This window comes from Electrophorus electricus, chromosome 9, assembly GCF_041902795.1.
Source record: "Electrophorus electricus isolate QZ-2024a chromosome 9, ASM4190279v1, whole genome shotgun sequence".
NCBI classification, from domain to species: Eukaryota; Metazoa; Chordata; class Actinopteri; order Gymnotiformes; family Gymnotidae; genus Electrophorus; species Electrophorus electricus.
In genome coordinates this window covers 19,355,204-19,376,289 of record NC_137505.1, presented here as the reverse complement: position 1 = coordinate 19,376,289, position 21,086 = coordinate 19,355,204, and the positions used below count along the sequence as shown (strand labels likewise).

The following is a 21,086-nucleotide window of genomic DNA, read 5'->3' as shown; positions in this document are numbered from 1 at the left end:
GGGTGTGTGTGCAGTCACTTGCTCAGTAAGGACATAATGTAGGGTACTGGAGTTGTGGGAAAAAGCCTTTAGGATAGCATATGGTTTTGGTGAGGTTTACCATCTATTAGGAACAAAAGGTACTAATCACCCTGTGAACTTCCACTGCCTGCCTGTACTTTTGATCCCAGCCACTTCATAGCAGTTAACTGTAGAATAAGATTAAATTTATTTTAGATTAATCTCTAAATGTATTTTATAAAACAAACAAAAACACTGTATTTTCCTTGTGTGTACTGACAGGGTTCTATCTTAATGCTGTCCTGGCCGAATGTACTGTGGGATTTCTTCCGTAGAGACAACAAAAGATTTTTGCAACTGGCTGTGGGGTATTTCAGGCTAAAAGGTTATTTAGCAGCTGTGGGGAAGATGTTGAAGGCAGTTTAACTGATGGGGTAGTTGTGGTCAGGGGCCGTGAGGTAGTTGAGTCCTCTCAGCCCGTTACCCCTTAACACAAATTAAACCATACATCCAAATCATCCTTCATCAACTGCACCTACAGCTAAATAATCCCTCAACCCTAACAGCTAAGTAATCCATCAGCTACCCCACACTCAATCACCCTCTACCAAAATTACCTCCACAGAACCTCAATATATATTAAATAAGCCAAACTGGCATCAAAAACTGTCCCCTGATGTAAATAACCCCTCACCCTCAACTACTCCAACAGCTAAATAACCACTCACCCTCAACTACCTTACAGTCAATTACCTCTTAAAAAGATCCACACAGCCCTAACAACTACCCCATTAGCCTAATGGCCATCAATGACAACAACCTCAACAACTAAATACCCCTCATCCATAAATAACCTATTGCCAATCACCCTATCAACTAAAATTACACCCTCCCAGCCCCTCAACAACTTTTCCAAACTGGCCTTAACAACTAACCCCAGTTAAATAACACCTCAACAACTGCCCCATCAGCCTAACAGCCCCCAACCACAACACCTAAATACTCCCCAGCCTCAACAATACCTTAGCCAACTACCCCTCAACCAAAATTAGCCTCCACAGCCAAACAATACATTTAAACAGTACATTTATATTATATTTAAACAGTGTTTAACAACATTTAACAGGATTTACCCAGTTATCAATGTTATTTTTATCTGCTTTGTCAACATAAAGTTGGTTCTCAAACTTTGCCTTTCTAGTTTAAATTGAGATCCCATTTAAAAAACTTAAAAGTTGTAAATGCTTGGGGTTTTTTTTCCTACCATCGGAGAAAACAGCTGATGACAGGTGATATACCCCAATTACTATTTAATTATCAATACTTGGATTTAAAAAACAAAATCTCCATGGTACTCTTCATTAGAAAGTCTTTATTTAGACATGGCTGGGGACTAATAGCATTGAAATGTGTATGAACATCAAGGAGAGTCTTTTTAATTTAATGAAGAGTAGCATATAGATTTTCTGCTTCTTAGGATTTTGTAGCCCAAAACACCTCCCGTTTACATGCTCGTTTCCCTTCCAGTAGCCCTCTCCATGTTGAGGTTTTTCTAAGTACTCAAATTTACTTTGAAAAGCTAATATTAATTCTTGGAGACCAGCATCAGAGGACACAACACATATGGCAACAACATATTTAGAAAGTCTGTCACAATCATACAGTATTCAACGAGACAGATTTAATGAAAGAGATCAGTTATTAAAAAAAAAAAAAAAAATTTAAATAGTGTCATAATAAACAATACATCCTCAATATCCACACAGTACTGATGATATCTTGCATTATAAAAATGAATAAAGTTTTTTTTCCAAAATGCTTTTTTTTTTTTTTTTTTAAGGCAGACATTAAAATAAAAATAAAAAAACATTTACAGTTGAAGGTCAACAAACCTATTTATCTATTTTGAAACCTTTATTTAGGAAGTGCACTCAAACAAAAATAAATCATCCTCTCTATGAATTTATAGTCGTATGCATGGTACTCTCAACCAACACGTTTTCAAATGTGCTGTCCTTCATTCATTTACATATGTCATTATATGAAACAGAACCAGTGTCCATCATATTTTCTCTCCCTTCTTTGACAGTTTGTACACCTGAAGAAACGTTCATTCGCTTTCGCTGAGAACCATGGCTGTCCATACAGCAAGCCAAGCAAGCTCAGTCCGTAGAAGCCGAACCATGCTCTCTTAAGGCCGTCCACCAGGGTTCAGGGTGAAATTAGCCATGAGTTCATGAACTGAAGCAAATATGGTGCACTCTCCTAAAAGAGAAGATTTCTGCATTACAAACGAACTAACTTATGACAGAAACACAGATGGTGCAACAGAAGCAGGCGCTCGATGAGCCTGGAGCTCAGGGGCTTACCTGGCCGAGCCGGATGGTGCTCGTTAAACCTCCTGAGGATGGAGCTGACCATGAGAGCAGCAGCCCCGGAGGAGCTGTGCTGGCGGGGGATGTCGGCTTGCTGGGTTAGTCCTGTGGCCATGTCATACACAATGGGCACTATGATGCTGATGGGCTCCTGTGGCCCTGCTAGCCGCTGGGTCAGCTGGAGCTGTGGATCAATCATTCGGTTACTCGCGTGTGTCTCTCAGACTACACATGCTACTTCCTGCCTCCTGTGCTGTGAAGCCTGTATGGTTTTACATGAGAAGCGTTCTTACAAAGAAAAGCATCTTGGTCTTCAGCACTACGGCGATGGTTCCTGGAGGAGCGATGGGAGGGGCGCTGGGGGGGATGGTCAGGCAGAACTGCACGTTCCACTTCAGCTGGGCAGCCTGGTCAGGGAACTGCAGGAGCACGGATGAGAAGGGTTACACATATACACACCCACCCACCCACACACCCACCCAGACCCAAATACACCCACCCACTCACCCAAATTCAAAAATACACCCACACACACCCACCCAGACTCAAACACACACACACACAACCCCCTTCACCCATGCTTTTACTCACCAACTCGAGCTTCATAATGCGAACGCAGTCTCTGAGAATGTTGGTGGGAGCTCCTAGTAGCTTTGTAAAAGCATTTAGTGTGTTGTACTTGAACGGTGGACCTGCCACCTGAAAACGGAAGAGCATAAATACAAAAAACAACAACATTTAATTCTTGTTTCTGTTTATTTTACTGTTTTAAAATGCCTTAAACCAAAATTACAGAACATGGAACTGTGACTTGGAATGTGGAACTTCAAAAATGTGTAATACCAAATAAATTAAGTTAACTTTTTTTGTTGTTGTTGTTATAGTCTCTGAAGAGGAAAGTCTACAGCTGGCGTTATCTACTGAAAAAGCTGTTCTTTTACCCTTGTCTCAAAGAACTTCTCCAGAACTTGCAGTTCATCTTGTGACCAGGGACCAGTATTCTCTGGTGTGACCTTCAGCTGCAGAGTCTGGTAGCTCTTCGGGTTCAGAGCCACCCTGCACTTCAACACATCGGTCTTGAACATGATGACGCCCGGCTCGTTGGAGTTCACGATGGTGAGCTGAGACAAGGAAGAAGGCCTGGTGGTTAGAGGAGGGCTACGTACAGAGACAAGAACAGATGGAGCAACTTTTCCCACATCCAGATGAAGTGTGGTAAGGCGATGAAACAAAAATTGTAGAATCAGGGACAATGAAGAGTTGATGTTGTGAATATATGGAAAGAGCCACAGAAAGACAAAGGCCACTCATGGAGGAGTATAACACAGCTGGAACAATTGGCTGGCAAAATGGACCAAGATGAATAATAAAGATCATTAACATGGACTTTATTATCCGTGTTCACCTAAATAACCAGAAATGCAAATTTGTACACTCAACAGGACTGCTGGGGTGATTTCTTATTCTGTTGTTCCACAGAACTTAAAACTGTTCTGGAGCCCAGACGAGACACAGAAACATTCAAAGTGTGGAGAGTTTTCACCCACAGAAGAAAGTACCAGCACAGTGCCACTCAAACAGCAGTCACCTGTCATAGCACCACACTGAATGTGTGTGAATAAAATGAAATGAAAGCATCCATGACATCTCCACTTCCTTGTTGATAGTGCGCAGGAGATGCTAACAGCTAGCCTAACTGATTGATGTTATCCACATTATCAACATATTTTGGAAAACATGTTTCATGTTTTTTGTCCCCCCCCCATTTTCAAAGTAGTATATTAGCAGTTCCATAGATGTAGGCTTTAGTACAGTTTAATTTACCTTTAAGTGATGTCCACAATTACCAACAATATACATACAGTTATAGGTCATTTTTCAGTCAAATGCAAGCTCTGCAGGTTATGGTGTAGCATGATGTGTAAACGATTCAAGTCACTAATTGCCAATATATGGATTCGAAATTAAGCCTGGTGATAAAACATCAGGCTACATTTTGCAACAATATAGCTTTTGCACATTCATCTACCTCCTGTTTTATTGGAACCATCATTTTCAAATGCTCCGGTCATGGGCCTACCTTGAGATATTACTTTAATCATATTTTGACACCTATACGCCAAAACAAAAGGGGTTTTCGTCCAATTAACAGGTTACGCAGTGCTGACGGATTGGAGTATAACGAGACGCTCACGTTGGACTCTAGCTGGATGATCCTCTGCAGGTGTCTCCTCATGATAACGGAGCCCAAAAAGCGCTCCAGCGGGGAGCACAGGTAGCTGCCCGCCAGGCCCGGCACCAGACACATGGTGGGAGAGGGTAGCAGCAGCACGTGCAAGGCATTGTGGGTAAGGATGGTGGGAATTGAGGCGGCCCAGGAGCGCTGAGGTAGCTTACGGGGCGGAGGCATGCTGGTCGGCATCACCTGGGAACCTAGGCGTGTGCAAACACATGTCATGGCAACACTGTTCAATACTAATCAATAACCATGATCAGTACGAAACTCCCAACACGTCATCATCGCTGGTGTGACTACTTACTGGGCCCAGCACGAGGAGAGTGAGAGGCATCCGGAATGGGGGAGTGGAGAGAGGGGTTGCCGGGAGACATGCCGTGGATACGAGGGGAGGGGCCAGAGACCTGTGGAGAGCCAGGCCACGTTCCTGCCCTCTGGCTAGGGGACACCATCGGGTATGGCGAACTGGGGTCCAGAGTGCCTGCAATACAGAGACAGCGCAAGTTGTGCCTTAAATGATCCAACGATTGAACATTCAATTTCATTTTCACAATCGTCGGCTACTGGTGCAAAAATCACAAAGTAAGAGTTAAAAGCACATGATATTTGATATAAACCCTTTACTCTGATTAGGTATTCAGCCAAACCACCACATGGTCTACAATTATATTTTGTCAAATCAGTGATTTTTTTTAAAAAGGTCCCAGATTATGCTCAGCAATTCTCTCGCGCTCTCACACACACACACACACACACACACACACACACACACACACACACACACACACACACACACACACACACACACACACACACACACAACCTTTGACTGAGGTGAAATTCATCACCAAAAAGTGTTTGAACACTGAATTGATCATAGATTTTAACAGTAGTCATTCCAAGCAACTGAAAATCTGTCCAATGTAAACTTGATTAACATTAGATAGAACAGAATTCCTTTGACGCTGTTCAGAATGTGCCTCTGGCCTCCTCGTAACACCACGCATGCATAAACTGTCAGGGGTCAGTAAGGTCTCACTCATTGTACCATAAGACACAAACAAACAAACAGACACACACACACACACACACACACACACAGACACTCACAGACAAAATTAGTAGTGAAAGGCGAACCACCACCAAACACCCATTCAACCTGGAGATCACACCCAGTCAGGGGCCAACAGTGATGTTAGTAAGAAATTCCCACAGAGTGCCCACAGAGCTGTCCATGCAGGAAAAAACAAAAAAAACCAAAAAACCTTCCCCTGCTACAGGCAACAGAACCCTCTTACGGAGTCTGCACGGAGCTGCTCCTCAGTCACTCAGGCTGATCGAGGCCACCACCAGGCTCGGGAACCCGGCCCCTCAGGCACTTACCATGTGGGCTGGCAAAGTTGGAGGTCTGGCCCATAGAAATGCCAAGAGAAGAGGGAGACGGGGTGGGCCCGAAGGGCGAGGGGGCCCGCAGAGCTCCGCTAGGGGAATTGGCTGCGTGGATGTTCCCTGCACACAATCAACTGATCAGTGGCCTCATTGGACAGCTGCTGTCGCTTTCTCCCTCTCTCCCACACACACACACACACACACACACACACACACACACACACACACACACACACACACACACACACAATAAAGCCAAAGCAGGACAGCAACTGCAGGCCCCTAGGTTGAGATGGGTGGTCAGGCACATGACAGAGCATACCATGTGCAAGTAGACATGATGACGCGAACACACAGAGGCCAATGACTGCATGCATGCACGCACAGAGACAGGCTAGCCTGCACACAAGAGGGTTCACTTTCTTTCTGTGCCCTACCGTCATGGTGGAATGCCAAGCAAGGGGCACGTGAAGAGAGCGGAGGCCAGTGGTTCACGTGCGAACCGCGTGACGCGCCAGGCGCACGCCCTACCTGGCGACTGCGTCGGCATCACGGAGGGCGACGGGGCCACGTTGCTGTGGTACGGGGCGGGCGGAGACGTGAGAGGAGGGTAAACCCCTTGGCCTCGGATTGGCTGCTGGGGCTGCACGTGGGGCATGAGTGTATCCATGACGTCCACGCCCACCGGCGAGGGAGGGTTGTCGTCCTCATTAACAGAGCGGCGCCGTGCGTCCTGGTTGCTGTCCACAAACATGTTCAAGAATGCCTGCAGACGACAAGGAAGGTTAAGAATTAATAAGGCAACTTCAAGTGAACAGCTTCAGATCACACAGAATTACTGTGTCTAAAAACAAACAAACAAACACCCCCCCCCCCCCGGTAAAAATAGACTCCACATGGCAAAAGACAAAATACAACAGCTAACTCCCTGAACAAAACAAGGAGCAAAATGAATGGCAAAGTGACCAAGGACAGAAAGCTCTTTTTAAGAGCTCACCAGGGCCTTGCATTCTACTAGAAATGGTTTGCTTTATAAAAGTAATGGCCTTTTATTTTGTACCTTCAGCCCAGGAGCAGGATAGAAGCCCTCTACAATCTTGGTGTTGTCGAAGAGACTGTAGGCACCGTCACGGATGGCCACTACGCCTCTGCTCCTGCAGTAGATGTCGATGCAGTACATGTTGCGGAAGGCCAGGCGGATGTGGGTGGGCGACTGGGGCAGGATGGAGAAACACTGATAGGCCGTGTTAGTCCTCTGGGTCAGGCCCAGCATGGGCACAGTGGGCAACTTGTTGATGGCATTCAAAGGGGCCTGTGTGTCTGACAGCACCTGTGAAACATGAAGAGAGAACATGATCTGGAATTAATACCATCTTAATGAACTCTATTAGGGTGCAACTTTTTTTAATACCGCCAGTGATCGATGAAACTGACAGTACTGTAGAGTTAACGGTACAAACTGATTAGGCTCTCCAACTGCAGACCACATAAAACTACAAATCCCAAAAGGATTTCCAGTATGGACCTGTAGAAGCTGCACCACATTGGGGGTTTTGTTGAACATCTCCTGCAGCTGGTGAAGAATGATATTGTGGCAGTTGCTGCACCCCGAGTTAGGCCCAACCGTGCCCAAGGCAAGGTGGAAACGGTGGTTCACAGAGTTCCATTGGATCGTCACCTTCAGAGGGATCATCATACCAAGTGTTACAGGCAGGTCAGCCATGCCGCATACAGAACAACCAATTACCACAGTAATACTGTGGAAGGCGAGTAGCCACTGTATCCGCTGCGCAGATGTATACTTACTGAGCTGCCTTTGGTGTTGCCGTAACACAGAACCAGCTTCCGGTAATTATACAACCGTATTTCAGAGAAAAGTCCCAGATAGGAGGGCATGTCTGCCGAGATAAATTGAAGTTAATTAGATTCAGAGGTTACATGATGTCCACGCTGACCGCTGCAGCTCATATACTTACTACTGAACTGTAATTAATTAATCACAAATAGTACAGGATGATGTACTGTTCACAGAGTAAATATAGTGCCATTCTCACCAGGCAGAGCGCAGGAGAACTCCAGCACACACTCATACAGCTGGCTGATGCTACTCCAGTCATTCAGGAACATCTCCACCACCTTTCTCCCTCCCACAGGCTCCGACAACGGGTTCTCATACGTCAGGTAGACGTGCCGTGTGGACGCTGCACAAACGCACACAGCAAAGCATCAACCATCCAATCACACACCAGGACCCCTTTGTTACGCGAGCGAGATGGGACTGAAATTCCTTTCTAATATGTGTTGAAGTAGGAGGGTAATCTCACCCTGCTCTTTATTCGAGGTGCTGTTGAGGGGGCAGTTGGCAAAGACCAGCTCTGCCACCCAAGTGCGGTTGTTGCGACCCTGCAGTCTGAAGGTGCAGTCCAGCAGAGAGCGCTCCAGAGTCTTCCTCGTCTCCTCGCTGACGCCTTTCGAGGGCGGCACCCTGGGGAAAGAGAGGAGCAGGGTAGGGAAGGGGCTCAATTGTCTGAACACAAACAGAAATCTCTAGGATATCAGGTTCTTTGTAACCTGAGATTCTGATCAGAGCACCATGCAAGGCCATTTCTTTGAGCAGGTTGCGGCCTGAAACCGAAACGCAAGCTCTAGTTGTGAAGTCTGTAGGGTCTTACCTGAGGACGCGAATAGCATGGGTGCAGCCATCTCCTTCAACCTGGACCCCCTGATGAGGGATTTCCATATTGGACAACTAAACGGAGGGAACAACAATTCAGGAATGTGAGAAAATCATGCTCAGATTACATAATATTTCTTAATGTAAAAACTGAAAGGTGATAAAGCAGGCCTGTACCTCACAGCGCAGGCTGATGAGAGGCATGTTGGTGTCGCACATAGCCACCAGGTGGGCCAGCTCTTTATTGAATGCGCACATCTCCCCTGAGCGCTTGGGCTTCTTAGGCTCAATAGCCACCTGCTCTCCTGAAGGCTGAAAAAAAAAAAAAAAAAAAAAAAAGAAAAAAAAAAAAAAGCATTGAAAGTCTTTTAATACGCATCAACCTTCACGTGTTCACTCCTACTTCTGTTCTGCGCCCGCGAGCAGACGGCTTCCCACCTTCCGCTTGGCGCCGGGTCGGGCCGCGCGGCCCGAAGAGAGGTCCTGTGCCAGCTCCTCCAGGTTGGGCTTGAACTGCTGCAGCAGCTGGGCGCAGGGCAGCCCCTCCACGCCCTCCAGCTGACTCACGGACAGGAAGTAGTACTTGTACTGCAGCTCTGCGGGGCTGCTGGCCATGTCAAACATTTCAACCACCTGAGGAGAGAAGGGCAGTTAGATCACAGAGGCAAAACAGAAGACAAAGCCCCTGCTTTCAGTGATGATTTAAGCCGGAAAAATAACAGATGTGTAATGGGGGGGGGGGGGGGGGGGGGAACAAAAAACGCAGAAGAATAGAGGGCATGGGGCACGCTTACGATGTAGTACTGCGGCAAGCGGGTGAGCTTGATGAAGAGGCGGTGTTTTGATAGGTTGCCCACTGGGTGAGAGGCAGAATTAGACAAATGCAGAGTATCACTACACAGCGTGGGTAGATGCTTCACGGACTGCCTACACCTCTGCTCACCCAACCAGAACCTATTCAAACAGAAAGGGAGCCTATCGTTAAACATCAACCATGGCTCCATCCTGGTTCGGCATGTGAGGGGAGTACCCTAGCTCGCTTCAAAGTGTGGACAAAGCTCACTTACTTCAGCTGCTGTAACCATGTGATGATGCGCTTCATGTCATCATTGATGGTTTTCTCAATGTCATCCAACATGGACTGATCTGGGTGGGGGGAAAAACGCATTAGCAGGCTGAAAGGCTGTCTAGAGGGTTGAGCAGTAAAGCTATTTATATTATTTTCACAAGGCAAAAATAGTTATAATCAGGAAGTTGAGAAATTCTATACCAGGTCTAAATTTAGATATTTCAGAGTTTCCCATTTGCTTTTTTCTCTCTTTCCCTTTAAATTGTACTATAACTTATGCTATTAGAGAACCAAAGTCTTTTAATGTTATACCCCGGTGTTATACCTGATAGAGCAGGTAGAACAAGGTGCAAGCAACACCAAGGATGTGGGTTCAATTACCAGGGGCGCACACACACACAATCCACAATCATATATACTGATAAAGTTTCTAGGAAAAAGCGTGTCTGGCAAATGCTGAAAATGTAAAAGTTATAGTTTTAACATTGTATACTGTGTGTACATATAACTGGCAACATTTTAGTTCATACAATAGCCATCCCCGTTTATCCAAATGAATTTCTAAAAGTAGACCAACATCTGTCATATCTGCAAATACAGCTGATAGAAGTCAGCTGTGACAAAAGAAAAGCAGGTGTCAGAGGTGGGATGGGAGCATGGCCACCAGGAGTCTGCCGCAGGTTGATAATTCAACCCCTGCTGTGAGAGGACGCTGTAGCCCGATGCAAGGACCCCTGATGAGGGGCATGGGCATATCCCTAAGGGAAAGGGCAGTTGTGTGCCCTTGGAAAAGGGAAAGGGGTCACACACCAGAGGTGAAGGCATAGGGTAACTGCCTTCAGCCTGCGTTACAGCAATTCGTTTAAATAAATAAACAAATACTTCTGGATCAAAAGTATTTTGGATAACTTCTGGATACCTTCTGATGTGACCTTACCAATTCCATACAGCATTGGCTGAAACATTCCCGAGTGCAAGTCGACAAATATGTGAAGACACTCTGATCGCCCACAGGGCTCCAGGATGGGAATGACCAGTGTTGGCAGAGCGGTCTCTATGAATGCTAGAAAGGAAACAAACGCACTGGAGCTATGCATTCATAAATATTCAAACATCCCATTAATAACTGTTCAAAACCATGCCTAAGAGCATGCCTGATGCATGACAGAAGATACTCTTACAATTGTCAGTGGGGTTGCTACTCTTTAGTATGGCTTTGAGTTCCTGTAGCTTCTGATGGGAGCGGGCGTGCACGCTGTCAATCAAAAGCTTTTCCACCGAGAGATGGTCAATCTGCAATCAAAAAAAGACCAAGGCTGACTTTTTTATGCATAACCCGAGTACTGGGTTTTCCCCATGTAGTAAACAATGTAGTTTCAGTCAGCTTCAATGAAAGGTGCAGAGGTTTAACGACAAAGCAAAACGCTGAGATGCAGTGCACTGGAGGAGGCTAAGCTTGGAGAAACTCAGTCCAACAACCCCCACCTTCATGGCTCTTTCCATTAACTTAGAGTCACAGGCTGGCAGTGGGGGCTCATGGAAAATCTGCAATGGCTTCGATCCATCCGTCTCGTCGATCTTGATGCTGACTTTGTGCACAGCCGCTGTGCCTGTCTTACGCCCCAGCACCTGTTGACTTGAGCGGACGAGCAATGTGAGTCACCATCGTGGACAAAACAAACCTCAGAGGCAGGGGAAGACTGCGGCAGAGGAGGCGGGGCTGGCGGCTCTTACTTCCAGACGGCCAGGGTGAGGCACTTGGCGGGAAGGTAGCGTTCCACCTGCACCAGGTCTCCCCAGCGCTCGCGAATCAGCATCAGCGTCTGCGAATGCAGCACCTCCAGCTGCAGCGACAGGCAGAAGGAATCTGACAAGGCCAGTCAAGGACTGTAGAGCCACTGCCCTGGGCCAGAAATAACACTGCAAAACTAACACAGATTAGATTACAACAGTAGTAACTATATGCAAATGTCCACTAATATTTATAAAGCAGATTGGTATTAATTTACCAGTCCGTCAAAGCATGGGCTTTTCCTTTCATCTTCAGAATTGCAATGTTTACCAAATTACCGAAAAACTAGGTTTTAGGAGTTGTGGATAATGACGGTGGAATCATGCCAGTTGCATTTTACATTGGCAAAGGCATATTTCAGAAATGGGTTTTAACTCGGGGAAAAGACTTATGAAGCATCTTCCCCATAGCTTCAATGAGTGAGTGCAGTGTTGTAGAAAGGAAGCCAGCCACACAGCTGACCAAACACAGCTACTGTCTGCACAGATTATCATTCCAGCATCTGAGGCAGCAATCTGACTTGGCGCTCTACTGGCACTGAATTTGCATTCACAAAAAAGCACTACTGTAGTTAGGCTACATTGAGAACATCAACCAGAAGATTTCTCCATTTGAATCCATTTTAAATTTGAATGTAACTACACTGGAAAGGTACAATTTGTGGTGTGCTTTTGAGCCCATTTTTGAGCCCAATGTGCTGCTGAGCCCATTTAATAAATTTAAACAGTGGCTAAGCATCAACCAGAACTTGGTGATGCAACTGCGTGTTGTACTGTGTATGACTATGTATGTGACAAATAAACCGAACTTGAACTTGAACTATATCATGACCTAATACGACACTGTGCTGAATAGTAACAGACTGAAGCAGAGGGGCGAGTTGGCTGATAGCACACAGTAAAGAAAGTAGCTGCGAGGATACGTAAGCAGCTGTACATGTCCTGGAGCGGCTTTTCATCTGCAAACAGGCGGGACTGCACCAGCTCATGGATGTAGTTCACCTGCATGCTGTGCACCAGTGCCCGGCCATCTGTAATGCAAACACATCAGGATGTGTTAGCATCCAGCCGAGCACCTGAAAACAGGAAAAGGATTATGTGGTCAGCATATAAAGCCCATGAAATATATTTATATACACCACCCCCTGTCTCCTTGTCTTCCACCAGGATCTCTAGTTTCAGCAACCTCCAAGGAATGTCCGGATCGTCCCCCATCACCGTTAACGTGGCTTCGAACTCACCCTCTACCCGGAACTTCACCCGCCCATTGGCTACAAAGGCACAGCAAGAAAGAGCAAAAGGCATTCGCATCACATGGCATGAGGGTTTGTCATAATGCCAGGAGAAGCTGTCAGTCATGAAGAGAGGGTGGGGATGAGTACCTACCTACAGTAAGGTTGGCCAGCTGAGGCGGCAGGTCAGTGGTGACAAGTCGATGGCGGAGAATTTGATTCAGCTGGTTCAGAGTGGTCTGCTTCTCTACTTTGGTGATAGGGTCTGGAGGGATTATTTTGTCCTGAAATGAAACACAATTTTAGACAGCTCTGCCGCAACTTAGATGCTGATACACGACTCCAAGGGGGAGAGAAGAAAAAATAAATTCAATTTAAACAAAATTTTTTTTTAAAAATCACACGCTCTGTTGCTTATGGGTAGCCAGCAGTTCTCAGCTGTTCACAAGCCAGCATCTCATCAAAAACAACTTGTAAAATATTATTTAACAAGTGGGTGATGACTCATTTGAGGCGTGGGTTGATCCATCACTTACCCGGATGCATGTGGGAAGACGTGGGTATGATCCAGTGGTCAGAACATCAATGGCAAAAGGGATGGCAAAGCTCGGCAGGCGGGCATGAACCAAGGCATCCCGGGCCAGTGATGCCAGCCGGTCCGCCGTGTCAACAAACAAGAAAGCTTGCTGATCCAGAAATGCAGAAATCATCTAAAACAGAAAGCAGGGTAAGGATCCAGTAGAACCTGCAGTTCTGCTCAGAGGGTCATAAATAACAATACAGTGTACAGGAGCAGCACGCCTTCACGCATCCATTACATCTTCTGAACCAAGTTGGCAGCCCAAAATCTTAAAGCGCACGGATTGACATCTGGCCAACTTCCTAATGCATGCCACTGAACATTCGAGACCGACCAGCTAGAAAATGTTTGTTGCAATTACAAAACAGAAATACAAAGTCTGAGAAAAGCATACCGCACACTTCTCCACTTTTCCAGCATTGCTTGCCCATTTCACAAGCGCAAGGAGCCTTACAAAGAGCTGCCGGGTTCGACTGGCAAACTGGACTATTTCAATTTTCCTGTCAGAAACAGCAGGAATCAGACAGAAATCATCACGACTGACAAAATCATTTCATTTTTCATGAATTCACAAAATGAAAAATGTCTACCATGTTCAAATCATGGAGACCTGAAAAGAATCACATGGAATATGTGGTACTTTAAACACTGGCAAAAAAAAGGCTGAAATACTACTTATTCCTTTACCCACCTTTCCATGTCCGTTTTCCGTGGGAGTCTGTAATGAGAATAAGGATAAGAATGGGAAGTGATGAGAATGGGGAGACAAATATGATACAAATATTTCTCCCTATAAATCAGATATTAGCATCCTATACCATTGTCAGCTGTGAGTCATGATGAATAATTTTGTATTTATTTTTACTGGTATACAGGTACAGGAAAGCAAGGACACTAGAATAGAACCAGTACTGTACACTAAGCAACCTAATTCTAACATCCCACAAGTTGGCTATACATTTCAAAGGCATGCAACTTAACACTAACATATACTCTGTGCAACAGCGGCAGGCAGGTTTAGTTTATGCCACTGGTGAATAGTGGTGCTTTCAGTGGCAGCTACTGGTGTATGTGTGAATGAGGGGTCGAATGATAACTTTGTCACTCCTTGCGCCAATGATACAGCTAGGCTAGCTCAACTTCGTAAAGATAAAACTTTTCAGTCATAAAAACGAAGCACATGAATCTAGCTAAGATAGTTAGTTAAGGATAGGAAAGCCTTAGAGTACAGTAACCTGTATCGCCTCACCGATTCTGATAAAACTGGTTAAACTAACCTAGCTTGCTTAGCATGTTTAGCTGCTATTCAAAACAAGCTAGCTTGCTAGCAGAGCTATCGCTATTCATTGAAGGAAGCCCCAAAAAAGTTAGCTAGCTTGTTACCACAGATTACTTACAGTTCAGCCAACAGCGTTATTTCATGGTAGGTCCGCTGAAGAAGAAACTCAATCAAAACACTCAGACGGACCCCCTGAGTGGCCGGAGCACCGGGAGGAGGCTGCGGGGCAGAGGTTGGACCCCCGACGGGGACCAGTTGGCCATCTGAACCGATCTGCACCGGAGCCATTTTAAACAAGTTGGTGTAGAGGCGTATAAATCAACAACTGGGCGTCCTCCAAACGCGTACTTAAGAACAAGAAGTGATGTATGCTGTTTTTTTCTAACGCTACTGGGTGGGCAAAATACCTCCACCCCATGGAAAGTTCATTTAAACCTGCCAGTGAATTAGCTAGCCGTAAAAATCACCCATCGCTCCTGACCGCCATCATCGCTAAGCAATGTGTGAAGCCAAATACAATCATATTTTTTCCCCATCCGATTTCCGAAGAAATTAATATAAAATAAAAGTTTAAGGTGGAAAAAAGACGTTTTAATGTATGTGTCTCACGAAATGTATGTGTCTCACAATGCAGGCTGCTTATTGCATGCCAGTGCATAAAAACATAAATCATAAATAATAAAAACATAAAACATGCATATTAAATGTAACCTATCAAAACACTATATTAATATCCGGTTAAAAGTAAAGGTGGAACTTTTACTTTGCAGAACAATATCTGGCCATGATATATGACGACATCTCCTGAGTGTTCCGCTACTTATGCTCTGCCTAGCCTTCCTCGTGACGGTCTGTTTACCACCAAGACTCGGATTTCAATCAACTTGATACTGAAATTAGTCAAATATCAGTAATGTCATAAAGCATAATCGAATTTAACGGTGTTTCAGAAACGTTAGGACAGGAGACATCTAGAAGCAGCACTTTTGAACACCCCCCAAAAATGGTAGAAACAAAAGTCATATATTTTAACAGAATTTGCTTGAAGATAATAATAATAATAATAATAATAATAATAATAATAATAATAATAATAATAATAATATTATATGTGTTCTTTCTGTATCTTATTCTATAAGCTTGGGGCCAAAATTGTAAATGTTTTTGTAACAATGTTTTCTTTTCCTAAAAGCTCAGTTTTGGGCCTTTTTAAAGGATAATAATAAGAAACTACACAAATAATAGTTGATACAATACATGATTTTCAATATATTTTAAGATTATTATTATTACTACTACTACTATTTTAAGTTTGTTTATTGATGTTTGTTGTTTATTTATTAAATAAACACATGGGAAGTATATGTATACCACCTTCCCTTTATGAAATGTGTAAATACATGGGTAAACATGTTTAACATCTAACCACTAAGATCACTTTAACTTCTGCTGTGGAGCTTCGCTGTTGGCACATGTAATATGAAATTAATTCCTTTTCCTGGGGCATTTTTGAATCCACGATTCCATGATTCATTAAATTATCTGACTTTAACAATTTACCTAATTTGATTAATGGATGTCAGATGAACAATTTGTAGGGCAGATCTAAGCATGTGCCCATTTTGTCAAGTTGAAAATCCAAGAAACCCACGAAAATATATTTAAAGATGTGTTGATAAAAATAAATAGGCCCAAATTAAATGAAAAAAAGGAATGATTTAAAGGCCATTTAAAGTCACTAATAGTAAAAAAAAAGGGCCTTGTAATGCACTGTTGTATTTGCTACATTTAATTGCTGGTGCACAACACTGTTACAACTAACTTGTCAACTATTTTAAAAGTTCGTAAATATAAGAGATAAATATGGCCGTTAAGGATATGGGCCATTCCATGTGCAAAAAGGTAATGATATATTAAAAGTGATAAAACAAAACAAATCGTTTTTGTTGTATTTTATTTTCTTACATTTGGTCTTCGTGGAGTTGCAGAAGATTTTACGATATTATTTTTTCACACACTGACATTTTCTTGTTGGTTTGCTTGCTTACGAACATTAAAGGCATCAACAGGCAGTCGATTATATTATTGTCATGTGCCCGATCATTTGGGTTTTTGGTTGAGAAGTGTTCGTTGCTTCAGTTAAAAGTACGGAGATTTCTGGGCCATAACTACGCATGCCCGGCGGATCATACTCCCAAGTTATGGGAACTGGAGCTCGGCACTCGCCAAGCACAGCGACTGGCTCAGACCGAACTGACGAGAGACTTCGGGGGGGCAGTCGTTGCTGGTGACGCAGGAAAAACACCCAGCAGTAGACAAAAAACCCCAAAAAACAGGGACCTAATCGGAGACAGTTCATATATGTCGAGCAGGAGATATATATGTGACACAGCCAAGCTTTTTAGCGGTTCTTAATTGACCAAGTCTGCGGTCGAGAGGAAGAAGGTCCAATTTGATTTTTGGTGAGTGGCTATGGGTTTCTTGCTATGTAGCTAGCTGGCTAACATTAGCTAAATGGGTAGCTCGCTAGCTATCGTTATCAGTCAACGTCAATGCAGACCGTTTAGCTTCCCGAATTCCTGTCATTGTAGACTCAAGAGCCATTATTTGTTATCAAATACGTTACCAACTTACTGTTGTTTGGCTTACTCAGTCACCACGACACAACAAATTAATTTAAATACCTCAGATAGGACTGGCTATCAAGCTAGCAACGTTAGGCGAAGAACTTAAAAACAGTATTACAGTACAAAGAGGGTAGCAGGAGATGGCTGGCTAACGAACAATATGGCTTATCTAGGCAGCGAGCTGTGGCTCTCCACGTCTGAAAACAAACAAGTGGTTTTGACGTAGCTAACCAGGCTAGCCAGTAGGCTAACCTAGCTAGGCCTGTTCCTGTCCAGAGTTGTCTTAGACTGTTGGATGCCCTAATTTCTTAACTCGGCGTTGGTAATGAATAGCCTAGCTAGAGCTAAGGTATGTTAGATGGCTAATTTGAGAGTAGTTAAGTTGTTTGCCAGGCCCGGTCCGGCTGTTCTCTACTAAATCAGCAAACTAGCCAAACGACTGGGTAAGCTAGGTTAGCTAGCTGGCTAACTGTTCAGTATTTTTAAATAAGCCGATAGCTAGCCGGCTAAGTTGGCTGTGGTTACATTTCATTCTGGATAGATAGCAATGCTATACTATTAACTTGCTCTTTTTAGAATATCGATTGCTATGCGATAACTATCTATCGCCAGTTGGATTGGCCTTTTAAATACCTAATATACAAACTATGCAGTTCGATTTTTTTTTAATTTTATTTTTTTTTTGTAAAAACTAAGCTGCAGAATAGTTAATGGCTAGCTAGCGTTTACACTGTCTATGTAGGTTAACAGGCACTTTAGATGAGGAAACTAGGCCTTATCCTTGGGCCTAAACAATTCTCCCTTGGTATCGTTAACTCCCCTCTAAAATTATTAAAGATGGTTTTGGAAATAGCCGGATCTCTCAATGGAAAACGAAAGTACCTCCTATTCGAATTGAACTGTAAACGCAATTTCTGCCTAGCTGGGATGCATGGTTAGCCTGGTAGGTAGATAGCTCCATTAAGTTACTCGTCTTGGCTAGCTACCTAGTTAGCAGTAACTAAATAATCTGTTATCCGTGCTTATCGCTGAGCTTGTAATGCTGCTTGCTTGCTATGCTGATGTTACAATATATTATCGCGCATTTGGGTGTCTTTATATTGTTTTGAGATTTAGCTAGTGTCGTCGAATATGTCGCTGGCTAACTTTGCTTCGGCTGACAACAGTAGACCCAGGCAGGTTAACTAGCTAGCTCGTACAGTTTGCTAAATGTAGTGAACAATTTCCCCGCACTCGATTGTCGTTGTTACCTAATTTATTTTTGCCATACAAATACATTGTGTAGTCAGTTTTTACTAAACAACGAAAAGCAGGCTTGGATAGATTATGATTTGGTAAAACAGCCGTATCGGAGGGAGTTGTTTATTATTAAACATCATAGCTACTACTGTATAATTAACCATATTTTATTATTTTTTATTGTATTTAATAGGGAAAGATCGTTATGAATGTGCGTTTGTGTTTCAAAGTTACCTTTAGCACTCAAGCTGATTTAAGCCTGGTGGCAGTTACATGTTTAAGTAAGCACTACATGATTAAAACTGTGGTACAGTTTGTGAGTTATTTTGTTTTATACTTACAAACGTGTAATCAAAATATAGGCCGTATGTCTATGTAAGTCTCTAGGCCTCAAACCATTTCACTAAGCAGCATTTGATTCCACATATGATCAACAATGCACTTCAGTTTATCTCCATTTTAGCACAAAACATGCAGGGAACTTGACATTTTTCTGTTTTGTAATTTTAATAGCATGTCTTTCCTGTATCTGGATTTTATTTTATATTTTTTTCTGTAATACACCAGGTCAGCAACAACAATTTTAGCCTGAAGATTTTTTTATTATTATTTGCATGTAGAAATAGTTGAGATGGTATTGTTTTATTTAAATAAACAGACCATTTGTTTGAGACATGTGAATCCAGTTTATTTCCACAGAGACAAGCGTCTTCAGTCATTTCCTCCATGTCTCTGTGACCTGCAATTGTGTTGAACTTCTTTGAGAGCTCACACTTTCAGAACTCATACCTCAAACCACAAGTATCTTGTTTTACCAGGTTAAGAGGTATTCTACAAATGGAATGCCCACACATTGCTGGAAAGACAGCTGTTTGGTGGTGGTGTGGTGTTTTTTTTTTTTTTTAATTTATTTAAAAAAACCCTTTTTTTGTGATGTTGCTGTATGGCAGTCATTTTTTTGTAGTCTGTTCCATTCAGTACATTCTGCTGCTCTTGGCATGTCTGAATGTTATTGATCATTCATGAGTCTAATTTTATTTTCTTGTGGATTTCAAATGATAATTTTGTAAACTTGACAGTGGTGTGGTTTAAACAAATTTTAAAGCAAGCTGTAGATCCAGGTGTTCTTTTGTGTTGTTGAGGCTTTAGGCATATGGTTTAGGTTTTTTTTTGTTTTTTTTTTTGTTTTTTCCCCCCCCCCCCCCTTCTTTTTTTTGTCTTGCTGCTGCAGTTTGTTAACTGGTTAATCAGTTATAAGTGTAGCTGCATGTTTAGAGCTTTGCCCTTATTTCAAAAATGAGTCTGTGTTTGCAATAGTCTGCTTATATTTTCATTGGCAGAGTGTTGAGATAAAGCTCCAGATCAAATATGAAAGTGTACAATTGAAATTCACTATCCTAGCATGCTGTACACTTCATTTGCACTGTGTGATTTGAATACCTTTTATGTTCCAGGTTATGCAATGTTCTCTGCAACACCCCCAGTCCTCCAGGTGGTGCTTTCACTTTCAGATGTGTACCGGTTGTCCATCAGTCCACAGGAGGCAGTAATTTCTTCCCGTGCGCCAACAACATAAGCAGACAAGATTGCAAAGATCTGCCCTCTGTCGACTATGACTGCCACGACCCGTGGCTCCCCCGTGGGAGGGAATGACAGCCAGGACCAGGGCCAAGCTCCGGACGGCCAGTCCCAGCCACCGCTGCCCCAAAACCAGGTCAATGCTCTACTTTCTGTCACGCCCTTCCATGTGCTCTTCTAGACTGCATTTCACATAGTGACTGCAGGCTGTTTTCATCTCGGTCTATTCCGAAGTCATAATTTATCTGGTATAGGAAAAATTATAAAATGCCTTTGGAAGGATATTAGGTGTGGCTTTTAAGTTTTACTTTTGGTAACTAGGTGACCTAACAATGTGTAATTAATTATGCTGATATTAATGTGGCCTATTGTAAGTGTTTAAATTGTTAATTTTTTTAAATATGCACTATAATGAGCACGCTATGCTCCCTGCCAATGTTGTTTGCCTGGAATAAACAGCTTGTTTTTCTTTGGAAATGCAATGATGCATAAAATACTTGGAAATGTATTGATATTAAGTCAAGAATGACGGAGCCCACCGATTCATGGAATTAACAAACTTGGGGATTTCCAGTGGACTTGATTGCAAAGCAACCGCAGAATCAAGTCCAAGTGAGTGTGATCATGTAGCCAAGGTTTGGTACAAACCTCAAGAATGACGGTACCTTCGTGATAAGTTCCACAAGAGAGAGTTTGTCTACTTTGTGACCACTGCCAGTCTCCAGTAATCGGCAAATTACAGTGACAAGGGAGGAGACCACCTTCCTTCGCTGTGTTGCTGAAGGGTAGCGGTACACACTCGGGAGGGGCAGCGTAGTGTGCGGCTGCCCGTGCTCACACCTTGTGCATGCTGAAAGGGGCCAATCAATGAACATAAAGCGCTTGTGGAGAAAGGCGCACCAGTTGGTGTGAGATGCGTGCGGCCCAGACGTGAGAAGCAAACGGCATATGTAGGTCAGCCAAGCAGAAGGAGCCTTTTCCAGCACGCCCCCACATTTCCCAAGTTCTGCAGCTTCC

General features: G+C 43.6%; 2 protein-coding genes across 16 annotated transcripts in view; one reads left to right on the top strand and one right to left on the bottom strand.

Annotated features, from left to right (window-relative positions):
- Positions 1-1,661: 1,661 nt before the first annotated feature.
- med14 (mediator complex subunit 14) lies at positions 1,662-15,114 on the bottom strand. 2 transcript variants are annotated; one of them, XM_035522974.2, is made up of 30 exons: positions 14,744-15,114; positions 14,038-14,064; positions 13,741-13,846; positions 13,303-13,476; positions 12,921-13,050; positions 12,677-12,805; positions 12,458-12,565; positions 11,478-11,610; positions 11,229-11,379; positions 10,925-11,036; positions 10,681-10,806; positions 9,742-9,820; positions 9,469-9,628; positions 9,113-9,307; positions 8,852-8,986; positions 8,673-8,749; positions 8,325-8,485; positions 8,055-8,201; positions 7,807-7,898; positions 7,526-7,678; positions 7,061-7,330; positions 6,532-6,766; positions 5,995-6,120; positions 4,916-5,092; positions 4,570-4,808; positions 3,317-3,496; positions 2,967-3,074; positions 2,669-2,794; positions 2,370-2,559; positions 1,662-2,265 (listed from the first exon to the last, which is right to left on the bottom strand). In XM_035522974.2, the coding sequence occupies exons 1-30, from the start codon at positions 14,911-14,913 to the stop codon at positions 2,192-2,194; spliced, it is 4,290 nt and encodes a 1,429-aa protein (XP_035378867.1). In that variant the 5' UTR covers positions 14,914-15,114; the 3' UTR covers positions 1,662-2,191. The 2 variants fall into 2 exon arrangements, with proteins under 2 accessions (XP_035378867.1, XP_026888947.2); XM_027033146.3 differs by lacking the exon at positions 5,995-6,120.
- Positions 15,115-16,859: 1,745 nt separating this feature from the next.
- Positions 16,860-21,086, top strand: part of usp9 (ubiquitin specific peptidase 9) — a 28,741-nt gene continuing 24,514 nt past the window's right edge. For 8 of the 14 annotated variants that reach the window (XM_027033242.3, XM_027033213.3, XM_027033203.3 and 5 more), the window contains exons 1-2: positions 16,861-17,087; positions 19,946-20,205. In XM_027033242.3, the coding sequence (XP_026889043.2) occupies positions 20,104-20,205 (102 nt within the window). In that variant the 5' untranslated portion in view covers positions 16,861-17,087; positions 19,946-20,103. Of the gene's footprint in view, positions 17,088-19,945; positions 20,206-21,086 lie in introns of all 14 variants that reach the window. The other 6 variants (XM_026995488.3, XM_027033234.3, XM_027033226.3 and 3 more) reach the window with 1 other exon arrangement.

Excerpts from the sequence above, each read along its gene's own strand:
- med14 (XM_035522974.2), bottom strand. The coding sequence starts at position 14,913 with ATGGCTCCGGTGCAGATCGGTTCAGATGGCCAACTGGTCCCCGTCGGG. Across the intron at positions 12,566-12,676 it reads GGAAGACAAGGAGACAGGGG|ATGGCCGGGCACTGGTGCAC; the intron begins GTGGTGTATATA and ends TTTGCATTACAG. Across the intron at positions 7,899-8,054 it reads GTTCTCCTGCGCTCTGCCTG|ACATGCCCTCCTATCTGGGA; the intron begins GTGAGAATGGCA and ends TTATCTCGGCAG.